The following is a 26,890-nucleotide window of genomic DNA, read 5'->3' as shown; positions in this document are numbered from 1 at the left end:
AGAACGAATAGTAATGAATAGACGAATTTCCCAATCAGGCAAGGCCGTCCGTGCACGAATGACTCAGCAAATTCTGGGTGGTGCTCGCCAAAACAGGTTAGCGCGCACCCGAATAGGGCCTAAGCGAACGAAATCCCACAACCCAACCATCCGCTTGAGACTTCTCCGACAAGCGACAACCCAACGACCACCACCCGCTACCCGGCAAGTCAGTCAAAATGGTAAGGCTTTTTACTCTCTGTGCTCCAGGTTCATGTGCCCTGAAGTCCCGGTTACTCGAATTTCGTCCCTTCGATGGAGGTAGTGTGTGAGGAATTTGATATGTGTGTGGCCGAACTCGAGACCGTCAACGATGACCGACCGAACGTCGCGAATACCACGAATAGCAACGATCAGCCGGATGCTTTTGACGGTGTTCTACCCAACATTCGATGACGTGAAAGCCAGCTACAATGAAGCACCAACTTGAACGAATGGCAAATCCGCGCTGCGCAGCTTGTGTGTGCGATCGAGGAACAGAGAGGACAGAGGACACAAAAATAGATCGAGGACTGGAGGGTTGACAGACTTGATCGTGTTTACAATGTCCCTGCGCACAATGGATTTTCGACTCGAGCATTACCTGCAACCGATGTGACCACGAATATTCGATCCCGGACTTCAGACACAAAGCCTGCACATTTAACTTTCGCACGCACAACAGAAGCTTACGGATATCTCCGCGTTTAGGTCAACATTCCCAAGACCCGCCGGACTTACTGCAAGTCCAAGGAGTGCCACAAGCACACCCAGCACAAGGTCACCCAGTACAAGGCTGGCAAGGTGAGACCCCTCGATTAATACCAGCAGGCCTCGCAAGTGCTGATACCTCTTTCTTCATAGGCCTCCCTGTTCGCCCAGGGTAAGCGTCGTTACGACCGGAAGCAGAGTGGTTACGGTGGTCAGACCAAGCCCGTCTTCCACAAGAAGGCCAAGACCACCAAGAAGGTTGTCCTGCGCCTCGAGTGCACTGCCTGCAAGGCCAAGAAGCAGCTCGCCCTGAAGCGCTGCAAGCACTTCGAGTTGGGGTACGTCATGACGCATCCTCCATTATGTCAGACCGATACTAATCTTTTCTTTCTACAGTGGTGACAAGAAGACCAAGGGTGCCGCTCTTGTCTTCTAAGCGTTCGATTTCCTTGTTCGGCTTCTGGGTTTCCTGCATTGCACAAGACGCTTCGCTGCCTTTGTGGAGGTCATATGACGGTGGCAATGGAAAAATGAGATAGGAATTCATACCTTCAAAAACACTCAATGACTACCATTTTATGAGTCTTTTTCCCTGGATCGTAGATGTCTGCCAATTGATAATTCCTAGACCAGTCCTTCTAGGGTCCTGGGTGGTCGGTTTCCAACTCTGTCCACTGACCTGGAGTAGCTTTGCCAAAGACTCAGAGGGCGCCCGATCTACGCCATGCCCAGGACCCAGGTGTCCTGGTTCAAGCTCTTAGATTGTGGATCATGTCGGGTTCTCCAAGTTCGAGATCTGAGATTACGACCGCGGGCAGCAGCCACTGGCGAATAGCCACCGCCCGGCTGGGCACGCAGCTATAATAACTACGGAGCTCAATAGAGACTTGGCTGCACTGCTATGAGAGCAAGGTTTCAAATTCCAACAATCAACATGTTGTTTATCTTGTCACTCATTGCCACAAGTGGCTGGTGTGTCTGTTATGTTCGCGGAGACGCCAACGAAGATTACTTCGTACAGAGGACAAGGCAAATCTTGAACGAACATTTGAAATCTATATCCACCAGGCCAGGCTAGAACAGGCCAGGTAAGACGAAGCGACAACTCCAGCTCAGAGCATCACGCATACTCGCCATCGAGTCATGTCGGAAATAAGTCGCCCGAACCGTGGAATGCATATTCCGCGGTGCTGATCCCCACCCCCCATGCCGAGAACCCAGTGGAGAAAGCCTAAATGATTCATGCCCGCATAGACAGTGGTCAATGCTAGAGAAAAGGGATGTCGCATGATCCTGAGAGGGCGGCCGTGGATAATCCCCGTATTGTCGGTTCCATCTGCCCCGATCTTCCCCCGCATCTTCAGAAAATCATTACCGACTCGGCCCTCCTCCGACTCTGAAGGCTAGGCCCCCCTGGTCTCGATGTAGTGTCACTCCCTCTCGAGCCCTCGGACATCACCCGCGTAGATAATACTCGGTCCTGCTGCTCGGTGTGCTGTTTTGTCTTTCTTCTCATCCTAGACTTGCCTGTGGTTGAGCTGTATCTGGCTATTACATTTCACCATGGCGATCTGGTATTCCTTAGGAATCGCGTTCTTCGCTGCCATCGGCACTTTCTTGTTTGTATGTGTCCGACTCAGTTGAATGTGGAGTTCCTGCGTTGAGCTGGGTGGACGGCTGACTGAATTAGGGCTTTGATACCGGCATTGCTACGACCAGTGAGTAATCAATCATACCACAAAAGTTCACCAACAAAGCTAACCATTATACAGCAATCGCCCATGAAAGCTGGGTCAAGTATATGAACAACCCCTCCGAGGGACTCACCGGCGCTGTTTGTCGAGTCCACTTCCATCATCGAATCAGGATACTAACAAGTACCCCAGGTGGTTGCAGTCTACATCGCGGGCGAGGCAGTAGGCGCCTTAACACAGACATTAATTGGCGACAAACTCGGCCGCATCCGATTCATGCAACTGATGTGTATAATTGTGACCATCGGCACAATCATCCAAACCGCCTCCGTCAATATCGGCATGTTCCTGGCAGGCCGTTTCCTAGCCGGCTACGCCGTCGGGTAAGACCACCACCCAGCCCTAACCCAAATCCAACCAGACCGCCAAATACTAATTCCCATACAGTGGACTCGTCGCAACAGTCCCGATCTACCTCAGCGAAATCTCCGACCCCCGCTACCGCGGTCTAATCGGCGGTATCTCGGGCTGCGGCATCTCCTTCGGCACGATGGCGTCCAACTGGGTCGGTTTCGCATGCAGCTACGCTCCCTATGGCCCGGTGCAGTGGCGTCTACCGCTCGGTGTCCAGATCCCCTGGGGTATCATTATGTTTGCCGGTCTGGCAACGTTTATGCCCAACTCGCCGCGTCAGTTGATTCGGAGTGGGAAGATCGAGCTCGCCCGTAGCGAGTTTACGAGAATTCGTCGCGGGTTCCATGAACATGAGGTGCAGGAGGAATTTCTGCTTATGCAGACGCAGATTGAGTATGAGATGGAGAGGGAAATTACTTCCTTCCGCGAGATTTTTAAATTGTTCAGGCATCGTGTTTTGGTGTGAGTATTTTTCTATCTTTGGAATTGGGTTGCGGTTTCCGGATTGATGCTTATGGCGTGGTTTAGGTCTATTGCGGTGCAGACTATGACGAGTTTGACGGGTGTCAATGTTATCCAGTATTACCAGAGTGAGTCTCTTTAACGCTCGGATTCATGACCCGTGCTTACCATGTCACAGCTATTCTATTCAAGTCGCTCGGAATCGGCTCGCATATGATTCTTGCTCTTGCGGCTGTATACGGCACTATTGCATTTCTGTCCAATGCCATCACCACGAAGTACTTGACCGACTCTTGGGGTCGCCGAAAGTAAGTGAGCTCGATGTAGAACTCTGATATCATCGTCACTGACCATTACAGGATGATTATTGCGGGACTGGGTGGCATCGTTCTCATTGAGATCTACGCCGCAGTGATGCAGCTAGAGTTCCAGAACACAGATAATCGAGTCGGCAAGGGATTCGCCATTCTGGGAATCTATCTCTTTGTCGTTTGCTACTGTGAGTTCTCGTGAGAATTCAATCTTGATCGCTTACTAACACCATTCTCTCTAGACGGTATGCTCAACAGTACCACATGGCTCTACGGTGCCGAGGTGCTACCCATTGCTCTGCGCAGCAAAGTCATGGGTCTCGCTGCTGCCTCCCATTTTATTGTCAACGTTGGGCGTAAGTAAGATAGACCCTTGGGGAAGTGCCATCACTGACAAAACTCGAAACCAGTCACCGAAGCTGGACCCAGTGCATTTGCCACAATCAAGCAGAACTACTACTATGTCTTCGTCGGATGTTCCTTCTTCTTCCTCGTCATTGCCTACTTCTTTTTCCCGTAAGTGACCGCAACCTTTGAACATAACGAATGACATTGACACTGTCGCAGGGAAACCAAACAGAAGACACTGGAGGAGGTTGCTGCATCCTTTGGAGACCGCGTCGTCGTTGCGGACGAGGGACCCAAGGGGACGTCGGTGGTTGGCAAGGCGGATCACCTCGACTCAGCGTGATCGAAGGAGCCTTGAAATTCAGGTTCAAATATCTTGTGGCGGGACATTTGTACCCATGTACCTTCAAAGGTTGCACAACAGGCTGAAGAATTTATAAAAATTCGTTATGATGCGAGGTTGTTCTGGGTAGCCTGAAGTAAGCCACATTCCCGACTAGGAAGGTCGCTGCTTACCTGGAATGCTACCTTCCCCATGTCGCGTGCATATTTATTCCGAGATAATGCGTGTTTTGGATGCCGCGGAGATACGAAGCTGCAATCACGGTTGCCCGAGTTGATATGCGATGTGTTGTTTCAGCTCCTATTCCTATTATCCATTCGGAACGTACCCATCGCCCACCATACTGCAGATCTGGCTTTCACTTTGCCCCGGTCAATAACCATTTCATATGTAAATTTTCGAACACATCATGCAAAGTATTGAAAATTTTCCATCCCGATGCATATTTAAACTTCCGAAAAACTTAGTCGCCCTGGGATCCCTGTCTCGGTGATCAATGCCCACTATTCGTATCCGGGGAGGACACTATTTGCCACAACGGCATGCCATCGATGATCACAGATGCTCCCCGAGTATGTCGGTAAGCATGTCGGCTGTGGTGTGGTCCCTGGTCTCTGGTATGGGGCCATGTCCATTTTATCCGGGGTTCAGGAACGAACACAAGGCTCGAGCCCCTCGCCAAAAGCCGATAGTTCGCACACTGAACGGAATGGTCGAGCCATGTGGTCGATACGCCGGATACGCCCCCCTTGCAGCGCTCGAGCCACGATGGATCGGTGTTGATGTTGGGGCTAGTGTTGATCTACAGTCGATTTGATTTTCATCGCGAGTATCTGTGGGCCTCGGGTCGTTTCCGTGGCTCGCTGGCTCTACTAGGAAACCTGTTTGGCAAGGCCAGTTCACGACCCCGGTAGACCTGATGACTAACTGACGTGTGCGAGGTAACGTAATTCACAAGCGAGTGGCTCACACAAGCGAGTGGCCCACCCCATCCAAAATCGCTCACTCAAACCACCTACCTCAATTCAACTAGCTACAATGCCACCAATTCGCACTGAATCTTCGCAGAAATCGACCAATCAGGAGGGCAGAATCTTATTAGCCCTTTCCGATGTTAAAAGCGGCCGCGTTGAATCGTTGCGCGCAGCAGCGAAGCTATACGATATCCCCGCTAGAACGCTATCGCGGCGGGCAAAAGGCACAATGTCACGCGTCGATACACGCCCAAATTCGCATAAATTGACTCAATTGGAAGAGGATTCGCTTGTCCAATGGATATTCTCTATGGATACGCGTGGTGCAGCGCCTAGACGTGCTACTGTACGAGAAATGGCCGATATTCTTCTTGCAGCGCGTGGAATCACCCCTCCGCCGACCGTTGGCATTAATTGGGTATCTAATTTTGTTAAACGACGTGATGAGCTTCGAACACGCTTCTCTAGGCGATATGACTACCAGCGCGCCCTTAACGAGGATCCAAAGGCTATAAAAGAGTGGTTTTTGATGGTACAACGCGCGATTGATGAGAACGGTATCCAACCGGAGGATATCTACAATTTTGATGAGACTGGATTCGCAATGGGCCTTATATCAGCGCAGAAAGTGGTTACACGAGCAGAATACTACAGTCGGCGATCACTTCTACAGCCAGGAAATCGCCAATGGGTCACTGCGATCGAAACGATATGCGCTGACGGCTATTCGCTGCCGCCCTGTATTATATTCAAAGGCCAGGTTTATATCGCTGGTTGGTTTGAATCAAATCTCCCTAGGGATTGGCGAATCGAAGTATCGAATAATGGCTGGACTACCGATGAAATCGGCCTTCGCTGGCTCCAAAAGATCTTCATTCCGTACACTAATTCGCGTGTACGAGGACGATTTCGCCTATTGATCCTTGACGGGCACGGTAGCCATCTTACACCTCAATTCGATCGAATCTGTGCCGAAAATGATATTATACCACTGTGTATGCCTTCACATTCGTCTCACTTACTTCAACCGCTTGATGTTGGGTGCTTTGCAGTGCTTAAGCGTGCGTACGGTCGCTTCGTGAGCGATTTAGTCCGAACAGGCTATAATCATATCGACAAGCTTGATTTTCTAGCAGATTATCCTCGCGCACGGCTAGAAGCTTTCCAGCCGCATATTATTCAAAGCAGCTTTGCAGCTACTGGTATCGTACCAGTTAGTGCCGAAAGAGTGCTTTCTAAGCTTAATATATCGCTTCGAACGCCTTCACCACCATCAAGCCGACCAAGCAGCAGATCTAGCTAATTCACACCGAAAACGCCTAGAACAGTGTTTCAGCTAGAAAAGCAAGCTTCTATGCTTGAAGAGCTACATAAGCAACTATCGAAAAGCCCTCCTACCCCATCGAAAACTATGATAAATCAAATTATCAAAGGATGCGCAATAACGATGCATAGCGCTGCGCTCCTTGCGAAGGAGAACGCCGATCTACGCGCAGCGAATGAAAAGAAACGTCAAAAGCGCACTCGATCGACTAGGCAGATTGCACACGAAGAGGGCCTATCAATCGAAGAGGGCCTACAGCTAGCTCAGCAGCTAATTCAGCCAGTAGAAGCTAATGAGGTAGTATCGCATGAGCAGGGCGATTTACCTAGTCAGCAGGATCAGCCACGCAGGAGGGCTCCACCAAGGTGTAGTGGATGCGGAACGATTGGGCATAAGATCAATCAATGTAATAAGCGATAGATTAGGATTAATTAATGCGATCCGGTTGATATATTCGCCTTTGAAAAATGGTGATGAGATTGGTGGGCCACTCGCTTGTGTGAGCCACTCGCTTGTGAATTACGTTAACGTATTCGGTAAGCGAGTGACGCATGTAAGCGAGCGACGCACCCCAAAACACCATATTAAATGCGATATTTAAGAACGCAATATTTCAACAACCACAAGCTTATTCTATTTAGCTTTCAGTAATTCACTAATTTAGAGCACAGATAGCCTAATTTGGGAGTCTGGGATAATTTAATTATCATTTCACTACGTTTACATAAAATACACTGTAATTTAGCTTTCTGAGCTTGAAATATAGATCATCGACTCAACACGACTTAAAACCCTCCGAGACCTTCAAATACCCCTAGACTCATTATAAAGGACATATATTTAAAGGAAGTCTCTATGAGAAGCTGCTGTTGCGGAAATATAGAGTTGTAATTTATCGCTTTTACTATGGTGTTTTGGGGTGCGTCGCTCGCTTACATGCGTCACTCGCTTACCGATTACGTTACCAAAGTACAACTATTAATAAGAGAATACATCGAGGTAAGATCAGAATTTTCACACAGGAATGCTGACATGGCCCAACTGTGGCTCAGGTGTGGCACCTATCACTGTTTACCGCTAAGTACGGCACGATCGGAGATCGCTTGGACCCCCTGTGGCGATTCACTCTGACACAAGGTCGTGTCATAAGGCACCTGCTATTCGATCCCCGGCATTGTGGTTCCTTCATGAGCCGCCTTTGGCCGTTGAGTTCTCTTTTTGCGATCTCTTGATGCGCCTCCAACGGTGTCCCCTTTTCCAGAGTCGATACCGCGAAGGCCCTTCCGGCCGGTTTGCGGTTGAGTATTCACCCCCTGGATCGATCATCGATTCAGTTAAATCATGTTCCTGGTCCTTTCCAGAAAAGTTTGGAACTACGTAAAGAATGTGTTTAATCGGAATTTGATGTACCCTAAAAACCTTGATTCGTGGACCCATCCGATTAGGCCGTAGCGGACCCAGAGATGTTTTCTAGAAGCCCTGTCGGCTCCACTCCGGGCGTTCCGCGCTATTTGCGAGAACCTGCTAGTTTACTAAGGAATGTCTGTCTCTATAACGAAAGGGGCGAATGGGGCTTCAGCTGTGCTAGGCTAGGCCGTTGCCTCTTCCGAGATTTTTCCAGCCGGTGCGTTCATTCCTAGATCGGTATACCATGACGCATTCTGCTAGCATTCTCTTCTTAACTTTAAAGACCCCGTTCCCCCCCCCCGCCTGTCAGGGTGGATTCTTTCCTTGTTCCAGAACTTCGATGGGTCCTTAATCTGAAGGTATCCGCTGGTCCACAAGGCCCATTGATCGCATCTTATTTTTTCGCCTGATCGACTGGTGGTTCATGTTTGTTGCACTGGGGCTATTACAGATTAAGTGAAGCGCCGAGTGAATCAATCTGGACTCCGTGCATCTTGTCGCATCTCATGGCTTCATCCCGGTCATCTGGGAAACGCCTGCCCATCAGCTGCCAGGCATGTCGAACAAGAAAAATTCGCTGCTCGCGTGATGGCCGTCCATGCCAAACCTGCGTACGACGAGGACTAGGCGCCGAGGATTGCATCTACCTTGGCCAGCCTAGGTTATCATCCGAGCAAACATCCCCCACAGACCCAGCAGTACAGAATGAGCTTTTGGCACGAATCCGCAATCTTGAAGGTCTCCTCCAGAAACAAGTCAACTCCTATGCCGGAACACCTACGGGAGGTGGGTCTCCCCTCGGTGCTCCGAGTGTCTCGGGCAGCTTCTCGGAGTCTGAAATCGGCACCGGGCTAGATACATGGGGAAGTCCGTATTTGGGCAACGTGGGGACTCTCCATACCTCATCTTCGGGCCATGTGCGTTACGTGCCTCTTGCTTCGCAGTGGGAATCGGTCGTTGCTACAAGTCCCGCTGCGGAATGCTTGCGAAACTCCGATCAGGATATCACGGACGAAGACGATCTGCAGATCCCGTTGGCTCGGAATGGAAATGTCTCACGCGCTGAGTTGCTGGGTATTTTGCCGCCGGGTCGGTACTGTGATACATTGAAGGAAGTCTATTTCCGAGTATTTTCACCGGTAAGCGAAGACATAGGTTTTGGTACGGATGACGGCTAACGTATTCTCAAGATCTTTCACATTCTTCATGACTTGACATTTGAAGCGGAGTACCAACAGTTCTGTCACGATCCCGGCAGCGTATCAACGTCCTGGCTCGCGTTGCTGTTTGCGATACTATCTATTGCAGTCAGCGCACTTGACGATGATGACCCGCTGTTGTCTGATCTTGGCCGGGAGAGGACTGTGAGTCGAAACATCAAGGTGCTATCAGCACGCTACCGATCTGCGGCTCTTCAATGTTTAGCTGCCGACAGCGTTATGACTCGCCATTCAATCAACTCTCTGCAAGCATTGGTTCTCATTAGCTATGCACGGCTTCACCGTGGCTTGCCTTTTTGGACATTACTTGGGTTCACCCAGCACGTCGCTATATCCATGGGCTGCCATATCGACCCAGAAAAGTTCATTCTGGGACCTATCGAACGAGAAGAGCGCCGACGGGCCTGGGCAGGGCTATTGATGCTCTACACTATTCAAAACTCTTCTTTCGGAAGCCTAGATCAACAGATGTTAACGCAAGACGTGAAAATGCCAGCCGACGTCGACGACATTGACCTCCTTACAGGCCCAACAGTATCCATGACATCCGACTCTTCTTCCTCCCCTTCGGCCAGCCGACCAACACAAATGACCTACCTTCTCCTAACTTTCCGCCTCTACAAAATCTCCAACAAAATCTGCGAAACAATATTCACATTTCCCCAATCCCGCTTCTCAGTCTCCCAACTTGAAACCGAGATTCTCGCAATTCGCGAAATGTGTGACTCGCGATATCGACTTGACTCGGCTCAAGATCCTCTCCCCGTACACCACCAAGCAAACCTCAACATCCTCTACAGCCAAATCAACCAACTTTTCCTTCTCCTCCTCCGCCCCAGTCTATGCCGCTTCCTCCAAGGCGAGACCACGTCCGAGACATGCGCAGCAAGAGCCAAGTGCATGGCATCTGCCAAGGCGTCTGTCGCAATCTTTCAAACCCTTTTGGAATCTTCCCGATTCGCACCATACAAATGGTATACGAGTGGTCTAGGCAGTTTCCACGCATTCCACGCAGCCGTCGTCCTTGCCGTCGGACTCATGAACCCGGAGAATCAAGCCGAGTTCGACGAAACCAAAGACATGTTGAATAAAGCCCTGGACATGTTTGCCTCGCTGTCCGTGCGAAGCATCTTCTGCAGCAAGGCCGTCCCCGTCATCCGACAGATAATGTACGTTCATTCAATTATTTCCATACAATGACAGAACTAACCAGCATGTCCAATAGAGATGTCTCCACCACCTATTACCACACACAACCCCGGCCCCGGGTTCAAACTCCTATGATCACCACCCTCCCCCCAAATCTCTCCTCGGTCACTATGCACGAAAGCTTCGTGCTATCGCACTCGCAATCCCATTCACCCGTCCCGACTGTCTCGTCGTCGTCGAGCGATCCCACTATGCAGTCTAGTTTCGGCATGTCTCTGCAACCACAGAACTGGATTGGTCCTACCTCGGTTCCTTGGGATACACTTGGTTCCTCGATGGGGCAGTTTGGGTTTGATTAGGGTGTTGAGTAAGGGAGTCGGCTTTTAGTTCTATTTTGATTGTGGGTGAAAGGTTTATAGAGGCTGAGTTTAAGGGGGTGGTTGATTTGGATTAGGGGTATCTTTTTTTTAATGAGATCATGATGAATGAATATTATAGAATTAGTATGGCCTAATTTGAAGATTGAATGTTAAAATATACATCCTCTAGCGTGCTCTTCGCGAGTTGGAGGTTCCATTCAAAAATCGAGAGGGTAGTAGGTAAGGCGTACAGATTTAACATTGAAAAACAAAATTGGAAGAAGGCTTTCATATTTTAATTTCTCGTGGGTTTCGAGTTGGATGGAGTTACTTGGTGATATGCGGGAGCGGGAGGGGGAGCAAAAAAAGAGTTGTAACGTCAGCTACATGATTCGAACATGTGCGGGCGAACCCAATGCATATCCGGATAGTAACCTATCCAGTAGAATAATTCTAGTGCATCGCCTTAACCACTCGGCCAAACTGACATATATACTCCGTGTCTGCTTATTTGAAATCAAGAGTCTTTTTCCATCGAATGATCTTTGACTCTGGATTCCCGCTCCCGCCTACTACCATGCCAGACGGTATATGTGGAAATATGTGATCCCTACCGGTCGCAGTGCGTCGATACCAGTCTGGACATGATACTTTACCGATTTCTTTGTACATACTAGCATTCACAGGTTAGATTGAATACCAGGAAAATCGGCATGGCCCAATCAAAGCGACCGAGCAAAGCACGAGCGGCGATCACTGAGAAACACTACTTTATACTAGCCAGCTCCCACAGTTGTGCAAGCGAGGTTCGCGACATAGTTACATGATCGACATTCACTATCATCTGAAACGGACATCGCCCCTTTCCGCCAAAACAACCTTAATCTTGGCAAGCCTCGTCAAAGGCTAGAGCCTGGGCATGGACGAGACGCCCACCACTTGCCCTTCGGTGGGTTGGCACGAGCAAAACCTGCTCACTCTGATTTGAGTTATCAGCCTTCTCGAGATTACTCTTCACAGCCTTGGCATCCTAGGCCAAGGCTTCGTGCCGTTCTACTGCCCACCACCGCCATACTGAGTGGACATAGAACATCACGGTGTGCGATTGCACCACCTTCCTGCACGGTGCCTGCCCATCCTGCATATTGCGCATTAAAATCGAGGGACTCGCTATGCGCTGCCAATCGGATCTAATGCATTTCTAGATGGTCCGTCCAAGTGGGCATCTGTTGGAGCTCCGGTCAGCCATCTTCCCGACTCGTATATACCCCGCAGACCTGACCTTCCTAGATTTCAAACGAGACGGCGACCAGTACCACAACACGTGGGATACTAAGAGATAGTGCATATGCGTTTCCCTTCGGTGCCCAGCCCGACGCTGCAAACAATGTTCCTTATCGACAGTTATAAAGGGCACTACAATCTCCTTCCGGAAGATCAGCTCGAGAACTCAAGCGTCTTCGTCAATTCAATTGAGATTCACCATGAATCCCAGCGCTCTCCTTGGACTGTTGGCCTTCGCGGCTGCAGCCACTGCTGCACCTCCGCATTGCGGTCACAACGCCCACTCCTCATCCTCGATCAAGAATCTCAAGAACCATATCAAGAATGTGGTCATTCTGGAGATGGAGAACCGCTCCTTCGACAACCTGCTTGGTGGCCAGACCCTTAAGGGCCTCGAGAATCCTATCAACAATGGCCCTTACTGCAACCCCTACAACCTGACCGACTCCTCCATGGGCCATGTCTGCAGTAGGGCCAAGGACTTCGACTCTATTCTGGATGACCCCGATCACTCGGTCACCGGAAACAACATCGAGTTCTATGGCACGCTCACTCCCAGTAACGATGCTATTGCCTCTGGCAAGCTCACTCCCAACCAGCGGGGCTTCGTCCACGAGCAGCTGCGCCGTTACGGTGACGATGTCAACAAGACCGAGCTGGCTAAACAGGTCATTAACTACTATACCGAGGACGAGGTCCCAGTCTTCACGTCTCTCGTGCAGAACTACCTCACCTTCAACCACTGGCACTCCGACCACCCCGGTGTAAGTTCAGACACCGGGTCCATAGATGCAAGCAAAAGCTAACCAAATCAGCCCACCAACCCCAACCGTGCCTACGTCCTCTCCGGCACCTCAGCCGGCCACGGCACAAACGACGACTCTTTCTACGACTACGGCCTCACCCAGCGCTCCATTTTCCAGCAACTCTCCGAGACCAACCACACCTGGAAGAACTACTACACCAACACCCAAATGGTCGACGCCTGGTTCTTCCACTGGACCAAAACCAGCGGCAACAAAGACCTCGCCCAGCCCTTATCAACCTTCTACTCCGACGCCGCCACCGGCAACCTTCCTGAATTTAGCTTCATCGACCCGTCTTGCTGTGGCGTCGGCACGAATTCAATGCACCCAACTGGCCTAATCTCCGACGGTGAAACATTCATCAAAAACGTCTACGACGCCCTCCGCGCCTCACCGCAGTGGAATGAAACCCTCTTTATCCTTACTTTCGACGAGACGGGCGGTTTCCATGACCACGTTCCGCCACCGCTAGCTGTCCGTCCTGACAACCTAACTTACACCGAAACTGCGCCCAACGGCGAGAAATACACTTTCTCCTTCGACCGTCTCGGCGGTCGTATTCCTACCATCCTGATTTCTCCCTGGGTGGGCAAGGGCCTGGTGGAGCAGAAGGGAACCGATTCGAATGGAAAGACCGTTTCCTATTCGGCTTCGTCTATTCTGCGTACTTTGGGGTATCTTTGGGACTTTGCACCCTTTACCCCGCGCGTTGGTTCTTCTGCTTCCTTTGATCATCTTATTCGCAATATCAAGCGTGATGACACACCGACTGCTTTGCCGGAGCCGAAGGCTTTTAAAGCGAAGCACTGAGTCTTTCGGCGCGGTGGAGAGGCTTGGTTTTGTGCTTTTGTTTAGAGTACGTTGTTAGACCTGGTTTGGTTTTAGATTAGAGGAAATACATGTTGGGATTGCTTTCTAGCTACTGTTTCTCGGAAGGTGGCGGGTGTTCCCCTCTTACGGAATCTGTGGTACTTTGCGATATTGTGTTACACGGCGCATGTTTGGGTTACCTAGGCAAACGAGGCAGACGGAGGGTATACGTCATCGTGAACTATTTCGCGTCCCACGTCACTCTCTACCCCGCCACGGCTCATCAGTAGAACCCGATAACGTAGACGAGAAGGGTCAGCCCTACAACAACCCGTCGTGAGAGATAATAGCATGAAAGAATGACAGCCTCGGTATGATTTCGCAAAATGATGAGAGTCCAGGCTCAAGCCCACCAGCAGGGCTGAAAAAACCCCGGTCCCACCATGAACCCGTTGACGTCACAGAGACACCCCACATCTGGCATTGGAATTTGCAAAGACGAGGCCGTCGCATTTAGAGGGCCGCCCGGATACGGACGGGGCGAGTCTCATGCAGGGATCAATGCAAGTCTTCCTTGCGTTTCAGACTCCCCGCTGTCAACCACGTTCTGCGAAGACTCGCAGGTAACGCGCAGGGTCATGGATGCCGAGATGGTGGGGCGCAGGGCGCGTGCAGTGCGTCTCTGTGTCATTCACGCTGCATGTCGCGCCCGGCTTCCAACGTCCGGGTCGTATTTGGCGAATATTGGAGCGGCCCACCGGATGGAGGGTTTCCGTGGATTGAGAGCGGGAAGTATCCAAGGTTGTGAAGTAGAAGTAAACAAGTCTAAGCCACGGCACACCGTGGTTTTGCCACGAGCACCCGGGCGAAAAAGTAGGCAAACAGGACATCGCCGGTGCATCAAGGGTTTACGCAGTCGGTGAAGTACACGGAGCCTCACGTGGCGTTTTTCTTTCTTATCTTTCTTTATTTCCGTCTTCTTCAACTCAACTCACTTTTTGACTCGTCTCTGCTCATCTCCTCAACTCCTCTACTTGTGCCTTTCATATTTCCTCCTTCAGTCTCGTCCCGGTTGCTGCCCAAGTGAATCAGTGCTGCCTGTCGATCTCCAACGGCACTCTCGGGCTCGGGGTTGGGTCTGAATCATCAGGGAAATCTCTTCCATTTCATTCCAGAAGCATATTTCCATATTTCCAATCGGAAGTCCCGCCTGTTCCGTTGTTGCACTAGTCGATCACTGCCTTGAACCCCACTTGCCCTGCGCCCCTCCATTTCTCTGCATCACTCGGTTTCCCGTCGCCCCTCATTGATTACTTGCCCCTCCAACTTTCTTTCATCCTTCACCTTCCTCTAATCCGTGTACCATGTCGTACATTTACCGAGAGCGAGAGCGCGACGATTATGATCGCCCCGTCACCATCAAGCGCTACGTCATTCCCTCCGAGGACCGTGAGGACCGACGAGAGTTCTCGATGAGTCGAAACGATTATGCAGGGGACCGCGAGCTCGTTATCCGTCGCAAGACCGAGCGCGAAGAGCCCATGACCGTTTCTCGCTACGAGCGCGAGATCGACTACGAACCTCGCCGCTACGAGCGGGACTACTACGAACGTGAGTACATGCATCGTCACCACAACCGCACCAGATCCGCAGATCATTTGTTGCATCCTGGGCGACACTCGGACCCAAGGTTCATTCGAGAACAGTTATTGATTATAAGCCCAGCCCGAGAGACCGACTACGACGTTGTCCGTCGCTCAGATGCCGACGAAGACCCCTACTACTATCACAGCCGCCGCCGTGTCCGCGAGTACGATGATCGTCGCTCGCGCCGAGAACTGAGCCCGGGTGACTCCATATCCCAGGCTAGCCGGCGCCGTGGGGATCGTGATGACTACAGCAGCGACGACAGCATGGTCTACGTCCGTAAAGAGACCACCCGCGACTATGATGACGAGCACCCCCACCACAACCGTCACCTCGTAGAAGGTGCCCTGGTAGGTGTTGGTGCTGCTGAACTGTTGCGCAGCCGAAGCAAGCGTGAGGGCAAGGAGGTGAGCCATGGCCTAGGCCGTGCTGCAAAGACCGCTGGAGCTGGTGCTCTGGGTGCCGTGGCTGTCAATGCCGCCGGACACGTTCGCGACTACTACCGCAGCAAGAGTCGAAGCCGCCATCGCGCACACTCGGACGATGAACGCTCTCGCCACCGTCGACACCGCAGCCGCGGTCGTAACGGCAGCCGGAGTCGCAGCCGCTCCCACTCGCACTCTCGTGCAAAGACTCTTTTGGAGCTTGGCCTCGGTGCCGCTGCAGTGGCTGCCGGTGTCGCTGCCATGCGCAACAACAACAAGAACAAGGATGAAAGGAAGAGCCGCTCCCGTACTCGTTCCCGCTCTCGGGGTAGGGCTCTGAGCACTGCCCGCTCGGAGAATGACGACGCTCGCAGCCAGTCTAAGCGCAGACAGCATATGGTCGGCGCTGGTCTGGCTGGTGCTGCCGCTGCGGGCTTGATCGAGCATGTTCGATCCCGCTCCAAGTCCCGCAAGGGTGAGCATTCTCGTTCGCAAAGTCGCATTCGGAAGGCCCTTCCCATCCTGGCCGCTGGTCTGGGTACCGCTGGTATCACTGGTCTCTACGAGAAGAACAAGGCCGAGAAAGACACCAAAGAGCCGGTGAGCCGTGAGCGACGCCGGTCTAGATCCCGCAGCCGTGCCCATGAAATGCATCCCGATCCTGCTCGTGATTCGGCGGGTTTGATCGAGTACGGGAACGACCCCGTCACGGGCAGCATCCCCGCTGACCACTACTATGGCCAGCCAGCCCTTCAGAATACTGCCTACTACTCGGACGGCGCTGACGGCCGGCGTCACAGCCGTAGCCGCAGTCGCAGCCGTGCTCCTCGTTATAGCAGCTCCTCGGGCTCGGATCGGGAACGCCGGCGCAGCGGAAAGCACCGGCACCGCAGCCGTTCTCGCGGGATCGCCGAGGGTGTCTTGGGTGCCACCGGCTTGGGATATGCCGCGCACAAGTATCAACAGCACCGGGACCGCAAGGAAGCACGTTCACGTTCACGTTCACGTTCACGCTCGAGGACCCGTGAGTTCATCACTATCCCTTTCTCATCCCTTCAACACAAAACTGACAGTAAAACAGGGTATGAGGATGATGCCCACCGCGACCCATACGAAGAATCCTATGATCCTGAGCCCTACCCCGTCTCTCCCCATGCCGCACCCCATCATCCTATCCCGGACCCCAACTACTACCCCCAGAGCAACTACTTCCCTCCCCCGCCAGGCTCAACTCCAAACCTGAATGCCACCACTCAGCCCTACAACCCTGCGGACTACCCTCCCCCACCAGGCGCGGCTCCCCCACCCGAGCCCTATAGTTACGGCGCCCCAGCACCCGGACCAGAGCCCTACGGCCCAGCACCCGGACCAGAGCCCTACGCCCCGCGGCCACGACGAGCCGATGAGAATGTGAGTGCTCCACAGAGCTCCACCCTTCCCACTGATCAGGACCACACGCGCGATGGTGGGTTCACTGAACCATGCTCGGTGACCTGTGGAACAAAAGCTAACAATCTACGTACAGGTCTAGATGTGAACAACCTCCAACCACCACCGTCCGTACCCCGATCCGGCAGCCAACCAGCACCCTCCTCAAAGTCCGTCGCTTTTGACTTGACCCCGGAGCCAGATCGCGGATACGAGACCGACGACAGTGATTCTACCATCCATTCATCCAGCCGTCGTCCCCATTATTCTCGCCGTCGCTCATCCTCTGTTCCATATTCACCCCCGGCCCCTGCTCGATCTCGGGAATACCGCCATCATTCTAAACACTCCCAAGGTCAACACCATCCGGAATCAGAATCAGACTCGACAATCGATCTTCCAGATCGATTCGACTCGCATGGTCGTCTAATCACCGAGACAGAAGATCCCGCAGTCGAAAAGATCGAAGACCTGATTAAGAAATTCACTCGAGTCTTATTCTGATTCTTCCCAACTTACTTTAAACAGTTGGACTTGACCGGGATACAAAAACATTGATTTAAATGCTGCGGTTCTTTAATCTTCTGGGTGGTTCTTTGCTTTTGTCTTTGCTTGTTTTCTTTGCTTGTTTCTTTTTTCCCTCTGTATTGTGACGCTTACATCGACTCTGTTAAGTATTTCGGTTTGCTATGTTTTCTCTGCTTTAGAGATGTTTTTGCCTATGGCCTTGCTTCGATCATGATTTAATGCCTCTGCGATATGATGATGAATTTATGACTGTATTCTCCTTGGAGTTGAATGGTATATTGTTTCTGTATAGTATTCGTTAGTTCTCAATAAGTTCCTTTGATCCCAACGTATCGGCACTTATCATTTGGTCAACATCTGTGATTTTGGTGAAACTTGTATATTGCTCCACCTAAAATGTGGCTGGTGAGGTCTTAGACTTCCCAATCAGCCTCTACGCGCACTTGTATATCGATCCAACAGCCTACCTGCGTGACTTTCCTTATATTTGGGGCTATTTTTGTGGTAGGGCGGCGTAGCCCTGGAGCTAGACTCGTAACTTAGCTTGGCTAAGGCTATAGTAGCTAAGACTCGTAGCAACGGCCCATCGTCTCCTAATGTGCCTAAAAAAGCAAAACATACAATAGCAGAGATTCACTGGTTGTCACCCACCCAACTACTAACCAACCTGCCGGTGCGAGCACCGCACTGACCTTGCCAGCTGAGTTAGAGTGGCACATCATTGGGCCACGAAGCCCTATCTAAACCAGTCGGTCTCTTACCATCTACACATAGCCCCCTGGCGGATTAACCTCGACTGGGCTAACAATGTAAGTAACACTTACTGGCTTTGCCAGATATTGAGTCTCTCCTCTTCGTAGAGCAGACTAGAATAGTGAAATTGTTTAGGCGCGCGCGCGGGGATTGTGGCGAAGCAGCGTATCGTATCGTAGTAGTTCCAAAACCCCTGTACCTACCAATAGCTTCCCGCCACAGCATGCACGGATTTGGCTACGTGTGTGCCTTGAGCGCCAGTCCTAGTGTTAGGCAGAGAAATAAAGTGCGCGACACTTCTCGAAATCTGCTCTTTAATCCGCACCCTTCGTTCGGTTGTCATATGAACCTTGAAATTCAATATTTTAGGAACATGGTCAAAAATACTTCAGTTCGATTTTCCTGTCCTGGATGTGAGAGGAAAGACTTTCAGAGTCTAGGTGGCGTCAGAAGACACTTTAGAAAAGAGCGCCACTCTTTTCAGTGTTCTGTTTGCCAAAGAGCCTTCAAGGATGAGCTGGGGATTATACAGCATTACCAAAAGTATAATAAGTCCAACGGCGCTTTACCGGATATACCAAACGATCTTCCACGGATACCATTCTCGAGCATACCATTACCAAGCGTATCATCATCAAGCGGAGTGGTGACACCATTTTTACGCTTGAGAGCTGTCCAAGCAGGTGCCTCCAACGCGGCTCTTAAACCCTTCGAACAGGGACTGGAGATTCCGGATGATCATCTGTTAAATAGTTTACTGGAATCTATGCCAGTAATGGATCTCAAAGAGAACCCTATACTAGGTCAGGAGCCTCGGATCCTACCCAGTGGCTAACTCGAGGCTTACATTCATTTCAACAGGAGCTCTGCCAATTGTTAAATTTGGAATCCCGATTTACCCAACCATTCTAGACCCTTTGGAGCAGAATCTCATCTTGCGATATCTTCGTTCAAGGTGCCATTCATGGAGTCGTCTCCAGGGGGAAGGATACATTCTTGGACCCGGTTCCATACGAAACAAGAAAGCTCCATCCAAAGGATCCATTAAAACCTATGAGTTTCGAGAGACACGTCATCTGGAGTTACAAGCAGCGGGCAGCAGTCATGCCATCGCAATTGACTGTGAGATGGTGGGGGTTAAAAACGGTCGCCAAACACTCGCCTTTATTAGCGCCATTGACTTTTTGACAGGCGAAGTGCTTATAAGTCGCTATGTTAATCCAGTCGAGGATGTGGTTGACTGGAGAACTAAGTTCAGTGGCATGACACAAGTCATCATGGCCGGAGCTATTGCCTCTGGTGCAGCATTTGAAAGCTGGCGAGAGGCACGCGACAAACTATGCGAGTTTATAGACGACTCGACTGTGTTGGTTGGTCATTCTCTCAACTATGATCTCGAAGTACTAGGCATATGTCATGCGAAAGTTGTTGACTCTGCCATCTTGACCGCTGAGACTGTCTTCCCTTCTATTGAATCCACAAAGCCATTGACCCGTATGTGGGGGTTGAAAGCACTTGCAAAAGACCTCTTGAGCTTGGATATACAGACCAGCGATTGTGGCCATAGTGCTTTGGAAGACGCATATGCAGCACGAGATGTCGTCATCTGGTGCATTAGGAACCCGGAAGAACTGAAAGTATGGGCGGAAAATGCTCGGCGCCAGGAGAAAGAGCGTAAGTCTGCACGGAATCGACAAAAGTACGGTAAGAGCAGGTCCAAGGGCAAGTTGCCTGCCACCCAGTCTACTCGAAACTGGGAATATAATACTGGGAGTGAAGATGACTACGCAGATATTCGATGGTCCGATCTCGCGCGGGATCTTGGATGGCCCGAAGGATATGATCCTTGGTCCGATTGATCTTGGAATAGAACTCGTGGTTTCCTGAAATATGCACCATTTTGAGAGTCATGCCCTCGCTTCGAAATCGCTTCCGCCTCTGTTGTTGATAGTCTCTGGCACCATCGTTTTTTTGTCTTGTCTTTCAAATTTATTTTTGGGTTATAGCCCCGATTTCTTGCATTTGCTTCTCATGCTTAAAATTTATCAAAAGGAAACAAGAAACAAAAATATACAACAGCTATTCTATGGCGATGCTAACCTAGCGCCCATCGTTCGGTGCTGGGCGGCTCGCCGCTGTACGCAGTCGGCCTTCCGGGTTCGAGCGGCAGGTTACCCACCTCAATGTTCAATGTTCTTCACCCAGAGGGTGAAGCCCTACCCCTAAGTGTGCCTTTGTACATTTTGATAAGGGAAAGATTTCATGCGGGAGCAGAAACCATATCCTTGCCTTCCAGGCAGTTGCCGCTAGTTGCCCTTACCCTTTTCCCCTTCCCTTCCCTTCCCTTCCCTTCCCTTCCCTTCCACTTCACTCCTATCCCTCTGCCGTTACCCTCCTGCTTTAAGTCCAAGGCAATTATGATGAAAACAAAATCCACTGCTGGCTTACACCTGTAACGTGGTAAACCTAGGCGACTGCGATAACTCCGAAATCAGACAAGTAGTCCTGCCGCATACAGAGGGCGATAGTGAGCTTACCCTAAGAATCTTTGACGAGTGAGTGTGTAGCTCGTAGAGTAGTTCAAGAAAAGGGATGGGAGACCTATTTAGCATATACTCTTAATCAGGCCCGTACATCTCTCAGTCACCAAAATCTTCTGTCACAGCAAGCTGATACAGTACAGCATTGTATGCGAGAATGAGGCTAATCTACCAAGGGGGACCAACCCAAAAAATATCAGATGAATTGAACTGAAGAGAGGATGAAAATAGCGGAAGATGCGTGATGTTAGGGTGTCTTTGCTTGTATGAGTAGGAAAAGGGCGGTGGAAAATCCCGATTCTCGGAGCGGGTTGCGAGAAACCCTTAATACAAACAAAGAAATCATGACACAAATGAAAATAAACCATTTCGGGTGTGATTTACTACCCCACTTTACTCGACATCTTCCCATTCCAGAGCCGATTATTCCTAGCTACAGTGGCCGTTCATTAATATTTCTGGAACAAAGTCTAACTCTGAGATCTTCACATCCTGAGGTGCGGATGGGGCAAGACCTAGATTTAAGCTAATCGGCATATAGAATGTTCTTCAAAGAGAACCCATAACGAAGGCCGAGAGCTGTTCATTAGGACTATCCTCCCTAAGAAAAGCCATGAGTTTCATGAAAAAGTTCTCTTCTAAGCCCTTATTTGAGCTTCAATCCCTCTTTGGCAAATTGACATCGACTTATAGAGCGTCCTTCGGTAAATACATAGGCATCGAGTCTTCCCACATACTATCAGTCAAGAGGCGCTTGTTGGACCCATCGGCATCCATCACCATGATCTGTCCGTATGGCTGAAAGGTTTGATCGTACAGAATACATTCGTCACGGAAGGCGTACTGACCACTGCTCCATAGGATGCGGCCATCATACGACCACACAGCATGGGCGTCATTAGCCAGACTATCAGGGATGCGAGTCAGGTCACTGCCATCTGGTCGAATGGTCATGATATCGAAGCGGTCGGCATACCACCGGCTACCGTATTCTGTCGTCCAGTTTACTTGACGAGTAAAGACAATGCGCTCGCCATCTGGCGACCACCCCGGCGTGTTATCCCAGCCAGTAGTTAGATTTGTGGTTCTGCCTGTCTCAAGATCAAGAATTCTAAGCCCCAAGGGAGATTGGCTAGTAACGTCCCAGAGACGGTAGACAAGCTTGTTACCACTGGGTGAAAAAGATGGAAAGCCAGCGTTGAGAGTAGAGGGTGTTTTGGTCAAGTCTTGGAAGCCATTTCCAGTAGTATTAGCCAGATAGATCGTTCCTGTGTCGTCGTTGCGACCGGCAAACCAGACACCGAGTCCGACGGCGATTTGTGAGCCATCTTGGTTCCATGTTGGTTGGAACGCACCGCCGGTGCCGGTTTCCACCCACTCCTCATTGGTCTTGTTTTTGCTCGACCACACCTTGTACACGTCGAAAGAGTCTATTTGGTCTGTCAAGTTACCGGTGGATGTTATCACTGACGAGTTTCCCAATTGCTTCTCAGTCAAAGCTATACGACCGGTCGTGTTGCTCAATAGTGGGAACGTATCTATGAAACGATATTCCCATTCCTCATCCCAGCTGAAGAGCTGCTTGCCGGCAGAGCGTACATCCCATGACAGTACTTCAAAAACCAGCTTTGTGCCATCTGGCGACCAAGATGGATCCCGTAGATAGGTTAAGTTGAATGCGCTATGAGTGGAGTCAGGCAAGGTGTAGTTAATACCTTCATTGTCCCCACCCTTGATCAAATAGCCGATGTTACTGCTGTTGCCGATCCAGTGTTGGCCGACCTTCAAGTGATCCCCAGATGTGTATACGACAATATCACGGCCGGTATGGAAATCCACGCTAGCAACCTGGCCAGTGACCCTTGCTACTGAGCTCGAGATTCCATGTGCATTATACGTGTCTTCGGTGCGAACAACATTGAAAAGAATTCGGCGTCCATCTGGAGACCATTGGGGCGTACCAAGGGAGTAGCCGGGTTTGCTTACTACCCGGCGGAAATCGGAACCGTTCGGTCGAATAGCATAGATCGAGAGCGTTTGAGTATGCTCCCAACCAGTTCCGTTGCTATGACCAGTCCAATCTGTATTTCGATCGGAGCTGAAGGCAATCCACTCTGAATCAGGCGACCATGCTGGACGAAAATGCCCTTGAGGACTCGCAGGGTCACCTCGCGTCGCAGCAGTATCCGTCAAATTGTGCGTTTGACCTGTTCTCAAGTCCTTAACCCATATATTTGTCGTGAAGTTGCCAAGTGTCGAAACATATGCCAGCTTGGTGCCGTCGGGAGATATCGTACCCGCATCGTCGAAAGCATCGGTCTGCACCAAAGTGTTGAGCTCAGTGCCGTCAGATTTGATACGGTAGATATCAGCCTGTCCATCACCACGACGTTCACTTGTGAACACAACCCATTGACCATCGGGAGACCAGGAAGGGTGCAAGTCGAATCCTGCCGTTTTGTTGCTCTCGAGTGGCTTCATGTTACTACCATCGGAATTGGCCACATAGAGACGTGAGCCTCCCGGCGAAATGCGATTCATATAGAAGATACCCTTTTTGCTGGATCCATCGGGAGTCTGCGGATACTTGTCGACTGTATGCCCTAAATCGTCAGGTTTTTGGTACTTGAATGGGCATTCGGCAACTGCACTTCCAGCAAACAATGTAAGCACTGCGAAGACTGGCAAAAGCATATCGATTGTAATGGTAAGGGAAAGTTGTAAAATTCAACTGTCCAGCCAGAAATTGAGGACGGAAATAAGGGCGCTGGGGGTTTTAAAACTACTGTATCCATGCCGTCGTATTGTGCCTGTTGAATACAGGTGTTTGCCCCTCACTCAATTTGTAGTCATGATCGACAATATTACCGCTAACGAATTATGCAGGGGTAAAACTGCTGGTTAGTGGAATGATCCTCCAATGTGGTTAACGTAATTCACTATCCACCCGGCCACCGCAGAACACCATATTAAATGCCATTTTTTGCAATCTTATATCTCAACAATCGGGGCTCGTGTAGATAGCAATCTCTAAGGTCATGTTCTATACAGTAAACATAGTACTTAAATAGAGTCTAGGAAATTTTGATAGGGGAGTATATATATTTCTGGTTTTTTTTAGCTAAATTACAACGTAATTTATGGTATTGTGAATATACGACACTTTGATCGGCTTGAAATTAATATCTGCTATAAAGAATGCTTATGAATACCAGGATATTTATATTATAATAAATTAGACCGATGGTTGTTGAGACATAAGGTTATAAAAACAGCATTTAATATGGAGTTCTGCGGTGGCCGGGTGGGTAGTGAAATACGTTCTGCGAGACTATCAAACGTTTACGAAATATCAATGTTATTCTCCATAGGCATGCAAGCACAGTGTAGCCAGCATTATATAATTGAGGCCTCTTGGTGATGATAACTTGACTTGAATCAACTTCCTACATAGTCCTAATGCCCCTAATTATCTAATTTATAAGATGTACTCTATGCTTTGCGTATAGCTTCCATATGGTCTGGTTCATCTGCTCATGGGCATGGATTTTCTGAGCTGCTTACTCTCAAGCGTAATATTGGTGCATGTATAATAGGAGCCACGTAGTCGGACGAAGGTGTCTTTTTGGGATTCTCTATTATCAACTAGACAAAAGCATATTATGCGAGGGGCCATTTCATAAAAAGGTGTCACCAATTGCAAGGTCAGAGGCCTGAGTGTGACTGTAGGTGAAAACTTGTTGTAAACTTAGTGTAAACTAAGCCAGGGGCGACCTGAAAAGTGGGTCTTTAGATTAATACCTCGGATTTAACTACTCTAACAGTCTTTCTCCACTCTACCTCGCTCCGGAGTGCCTAGATTGTCGCATTACGCATTTAACAGCGTGTCGACTCTGTTGGGATGCTCTCAAGAGAAAGAGAGGAAGCAACCAGACAATACCTCGCGGAACAAGATGGTGGAAGCCGTTCTGGATTTCGCGAAGGCGTCAAAGAGGTTCCAAAGTCGCGTGTCACGGGGGCATCCAGAGATGAATGCCCTCTCGCCATTTATCTCCGAACCCCCACCCTGATTGTTCGGCTCGGCCCCGACCATTCGGCGCGGTCGTTCGTGGTCTACCGAAATATTCCACCGGTCAGAGACGCCGTCCTGGTTTTGTAAGCACTGAAAGGAACAGCGAGGAGACCATAGCTGGGGTAGAGGTTTTGGCATCAGAATAAAAATATCGTGGAATTTATGGGGCGCATTGAGGTAAATGGAGAAAATAGCCCACAATGGGAGTTGTTTATACCTGGGTTAAGCCTTGTCGGACCGATCAAATTAGAAACTCGCCAGCGCCTGAAAGTATCAGGTAACATCCCCTGTAAGAAATGGTATCTTTGGACCTACAAATTGCGCCAAAGATATACATTTAGCTGGCTAAATCCCCACACAACCACTATTACCCCTCTTCCAGATACACTCCCTCCCCTCCCTGATTCTGTATTCACTTCCCACAACCCCTTCTTCGCAATAAAGCCGCCCATTGTTTTGACCCTAGGACCGACGATTAAGCAATATGACCGGTGCTGCTCTTCCTCGTCCCCGCAGAGCCGAGCATCTCGGCTCTTTACTTCGTCCTGCAGAGCTTCTGGGGTATGCGAGCCAGGACACAAATGCAACTGCTCGACGGCAAATTGAGAACCGTGAAATCACCATTGTTGTCAATGAGCAGTTGAAAATCGGATTCAAAGCCGTGTCTGACGGTGAATACCGGCGGTCTTGTGTGACACCCTCACTTGTCTGTACTAGACACCTAGACCAAAGCTGATTATCTCAACAGTGTTCTGGGGGACCTTTTTCGATAACCTGGAAGGCTTTGAAGCCGTCCCTCTTGACGCAAATGGACTTCGCACATACCTACCCGACATCAAGGTACTCTTGGAGTCTCCTTTTGCCCCGGGAGCCTCTACAATGTGCACTGGTAAAATTAGACACCCTGGAAGCAGCAATCATCTGGATGAATTCCTCTTCCTGAGGTCTGTCGTTGGGCCAGAAAATGCCGGCAACATCAAAATTACCATTCCAGCGCCAAGTTGGTACCATTTCCGGCACAAAGACGGCATGGCCTACGCCAAAGGCGTGTACGACTCTGACACCGGCTATTTCGAAGATTTGGCGGTAGTCTACAGGCAAGAACTACAAATTCTTTACGACGCAGGTCTCAGAAGAGTCCAGATTGATGATCCCCATCTGTCCTGTCAGTGAATGCATCCTTGCTCTATAGTGAAAGAAAAGCAGATCAAGCGGAAGATCAATAGGGAATATTACTAAAAACCGCCGATCACAGACCTTTGCTCTCCTCAAATTATCGAGGATTGGGCCGCTGATCCGGAAAGCATACAAACGCCCACTGAGTTACTAGAAACATACGTTAACTGGTATAATTCCTGCCTTGGTAATGTTCCCGAAGACATACACATCGGCATCCACATTTGCCGGGGGAATTTCACCAACGACCGATATGTCTCGACAGGAGGGTATGACATAATCGCTAGCCGGCTTTTCCGGGACCTGAACGTTAATACGTACTATCTGGAGTATGACACGCCTCGGGCAGGGGGCTTCGAGCCTTTGAAGAGTCTGCCCCTGAACAAGTATGTCGTTCTGGGAGTAATTTCTACGAAGAAGGCGGAAATGGAGGACTTGGAAGAGCTCAAGGGACGCGTCTATAAAGCCGCAGAATACATCGCCGAGGGTAATAACGTCAGCTTGGATGTGGCTCTGGAGAGACTGGCCGTTAGTCCCCAATGCGGGTTTGCCAGTCATTGCCGCGAAAACAGGCTCACAAGACAGAACATGCTGGAGAAGCTACAGCTGGTGAGAGACCTGGCATACAGCATTTGGGGGAGTCAAGCGTAGGGTCACCATGAGACAAGGCGAATACCTGGAATTCAA

The 26,890-nt window shown here is 50.2% G+C and overlaps 8 protein-coding genes across 8 annotated transcripts; 7 read left to right on the top strand and 1 right to left on the bottom strand.

The window, feature by feature from the left end:
- Positions 1–218: 218 nt before the first annotated feature.
- On the top strand, positions 219–1,165 carry N7498_000477 (60S ribosomal protein eL42; the record flags this gene model as incomplete). Its single annotated transcript, XM_058447540.1, has 4 exons — positions 219–221; positions 730–822; positions 883–1,067; positions 1,126–1,165. The coding sequence occupies 4 exons, from the start codon at positions 219–221 to the stop codon at positions 1,163–1,165; spliced, it is 321 nt and encodes a 106-aa protein (XP_058312951.1).
- Positions 1,166–2,292: 1,127 nt separating this feature from the next.
- On the top strand, positions 2,293–4,301 carry hxt8 (uncharacterized protein; the record flags this gene model as incomplete). The annotated part of the gene is made up of 11 exons (XM_058447539.1): positions 2,293–2,352; positions 2,420–2,447; positions 2,502–2,563; positions 2,616–2,806; positions 2,871–3,299; positions 3,366–3,427; positions 3,478–3,607; positions 3,659–3,798; positions 3,853–3,966; positions 4,021–4,126; positions 4,178–4,301. The coding sequence occupies 11 exons, from the start codon at positions 2,293–2,295 to the stop codon at positions 4,299–4,301; spliced, it is 1,446 nt and encodes a 481-aa protein (XP_058312950.1).
- Positions 4,302–8,458: 4,157 nt separating this feature from the next.
- N7498_000475 (Zn(II)2Cys6 transcription factor) lies at positions 8,459–10,734 on the top strand (the record flags this gene model as incomplete). The annotated part of the gene is made up of 3 exons (XM_058447538.1): positions 8,459–9,145; positions 9,197–10,395; positions 10,452–10,734. Coding segments are annotated over 3 exons (2,169 nt in total), but the record flags the coding sequence as incomplete, so codon positions are not given.
- A 1,484-nt stretch (positions 10,735–12,218) lies between these two features.
- Positions 12,219–13,634, top strand: N7498_000474 (uncharacterized protein; the record flags this gene model as incomplete). Its single annotated transcript, XM_058447537.1, has 2 exons — positions 12,219–12,782; positions 12,834–13,634. The coding sequence occupies 2 exons, from the start codon at positions 12,219–12,221 to the stop codon at positions 13,632–13,634; spliced, it is 1,365 nt and encodes a 454-aa protein (XP_058312948.1).
- Positions 13,635–14,998: 1,364 nt separating this feature from the next.
- Positions 14,999–17,638, top strand: N7498_000473 (DUF3824 domain-containing protein; the record flags this gene model as incomplete). Its single annotated transcript, XM_058447536.1, has 4 exons — positions 14,999–15,245; positions 15,360–16,730; positions 16,788–17,171; positions 17,232–17,638. 4 exons carry the CDS (start codon positions 14,999–15,001, stop codon positions 17,636–17,638), a joined length of 2,409 nt encoding a protein of 802 aa, XP_058312947.1.
- A 1,904-nt stretch (positions 17,639–19,542) lies between these two features.
- On the top strand, positions 19,543–20,274 carry N7498_000472 (3'-5' exonuclease; the record flags this gene model as incomplete). Its single annotated transcript, XM_058447535.1, has 1 exon — positions 19,543–20,274. The coding sequence occupies one exon, from the start codon at positions 19,543–19,545 to the stop codon at positions 20,272–20,274; it is 732 nt and encodes a 243-aa protein (XP_058312946.1).
- A 1,368-nt stretch (positions 20,275–21,642) lies between these two features.
- N7498_000471 (uncharacterized protein) lies at positions 21,643–23,649 on the bottom strand (the record flags this gene model as incomplete). Its single annotated transcript, XM_058447534.1, has 1 exon — positions 21,643–23,649. The coding sequence occupies one exon, from the start codon at positions 23,647–23,649 to the stop codon at positions 21,643–21,645; it is 2,007 nt and encodes a 668-aa protein (XP_058312945.1).
- Positions 23,650–25,511: 1,862 nt separating this feature from the next.
- N7498_000470 (cobalamin-independent methionine synthase II family protein) lies at positions 25,512–26,854 on the top strand (the record flags this gene model as incomplete). The annotated part of the gene is made up of 3 exons (XM_058447533.1): positions 25,512–25,716; positions 25,776–26,192; positions 26,283–26,854. The coding sequence occupies 3 exons, from the start codon at positions 25,512–25,514 to the stop codon at positions 26,852–26,854; spliced, it is 1,194 nt and encodes a 397-aa protein (XP_058312944.1).
- Positions 26,855–26,890: the final 36 nt, after the last annotated feature.

The sequence above is a fragment of the Penicillium cinerascens genome (assembly GCF_028974065.1).
Source record: "Penicillium cinerascens strain IBT 15544 chromosome Unknown contig_16_segment0_segment0, whole genome shotgun sequence".
Taxonomy (NCBI): Eukaryota; Fungi; Ascomycota; class Eurotiomycetes; order Eurotiales; family Aspergillaceae; genus Penicillium; species Penicillium cinerascens.
This window is presented reverse-complemented; position numbering and strand designations above follow the sequence as displayed.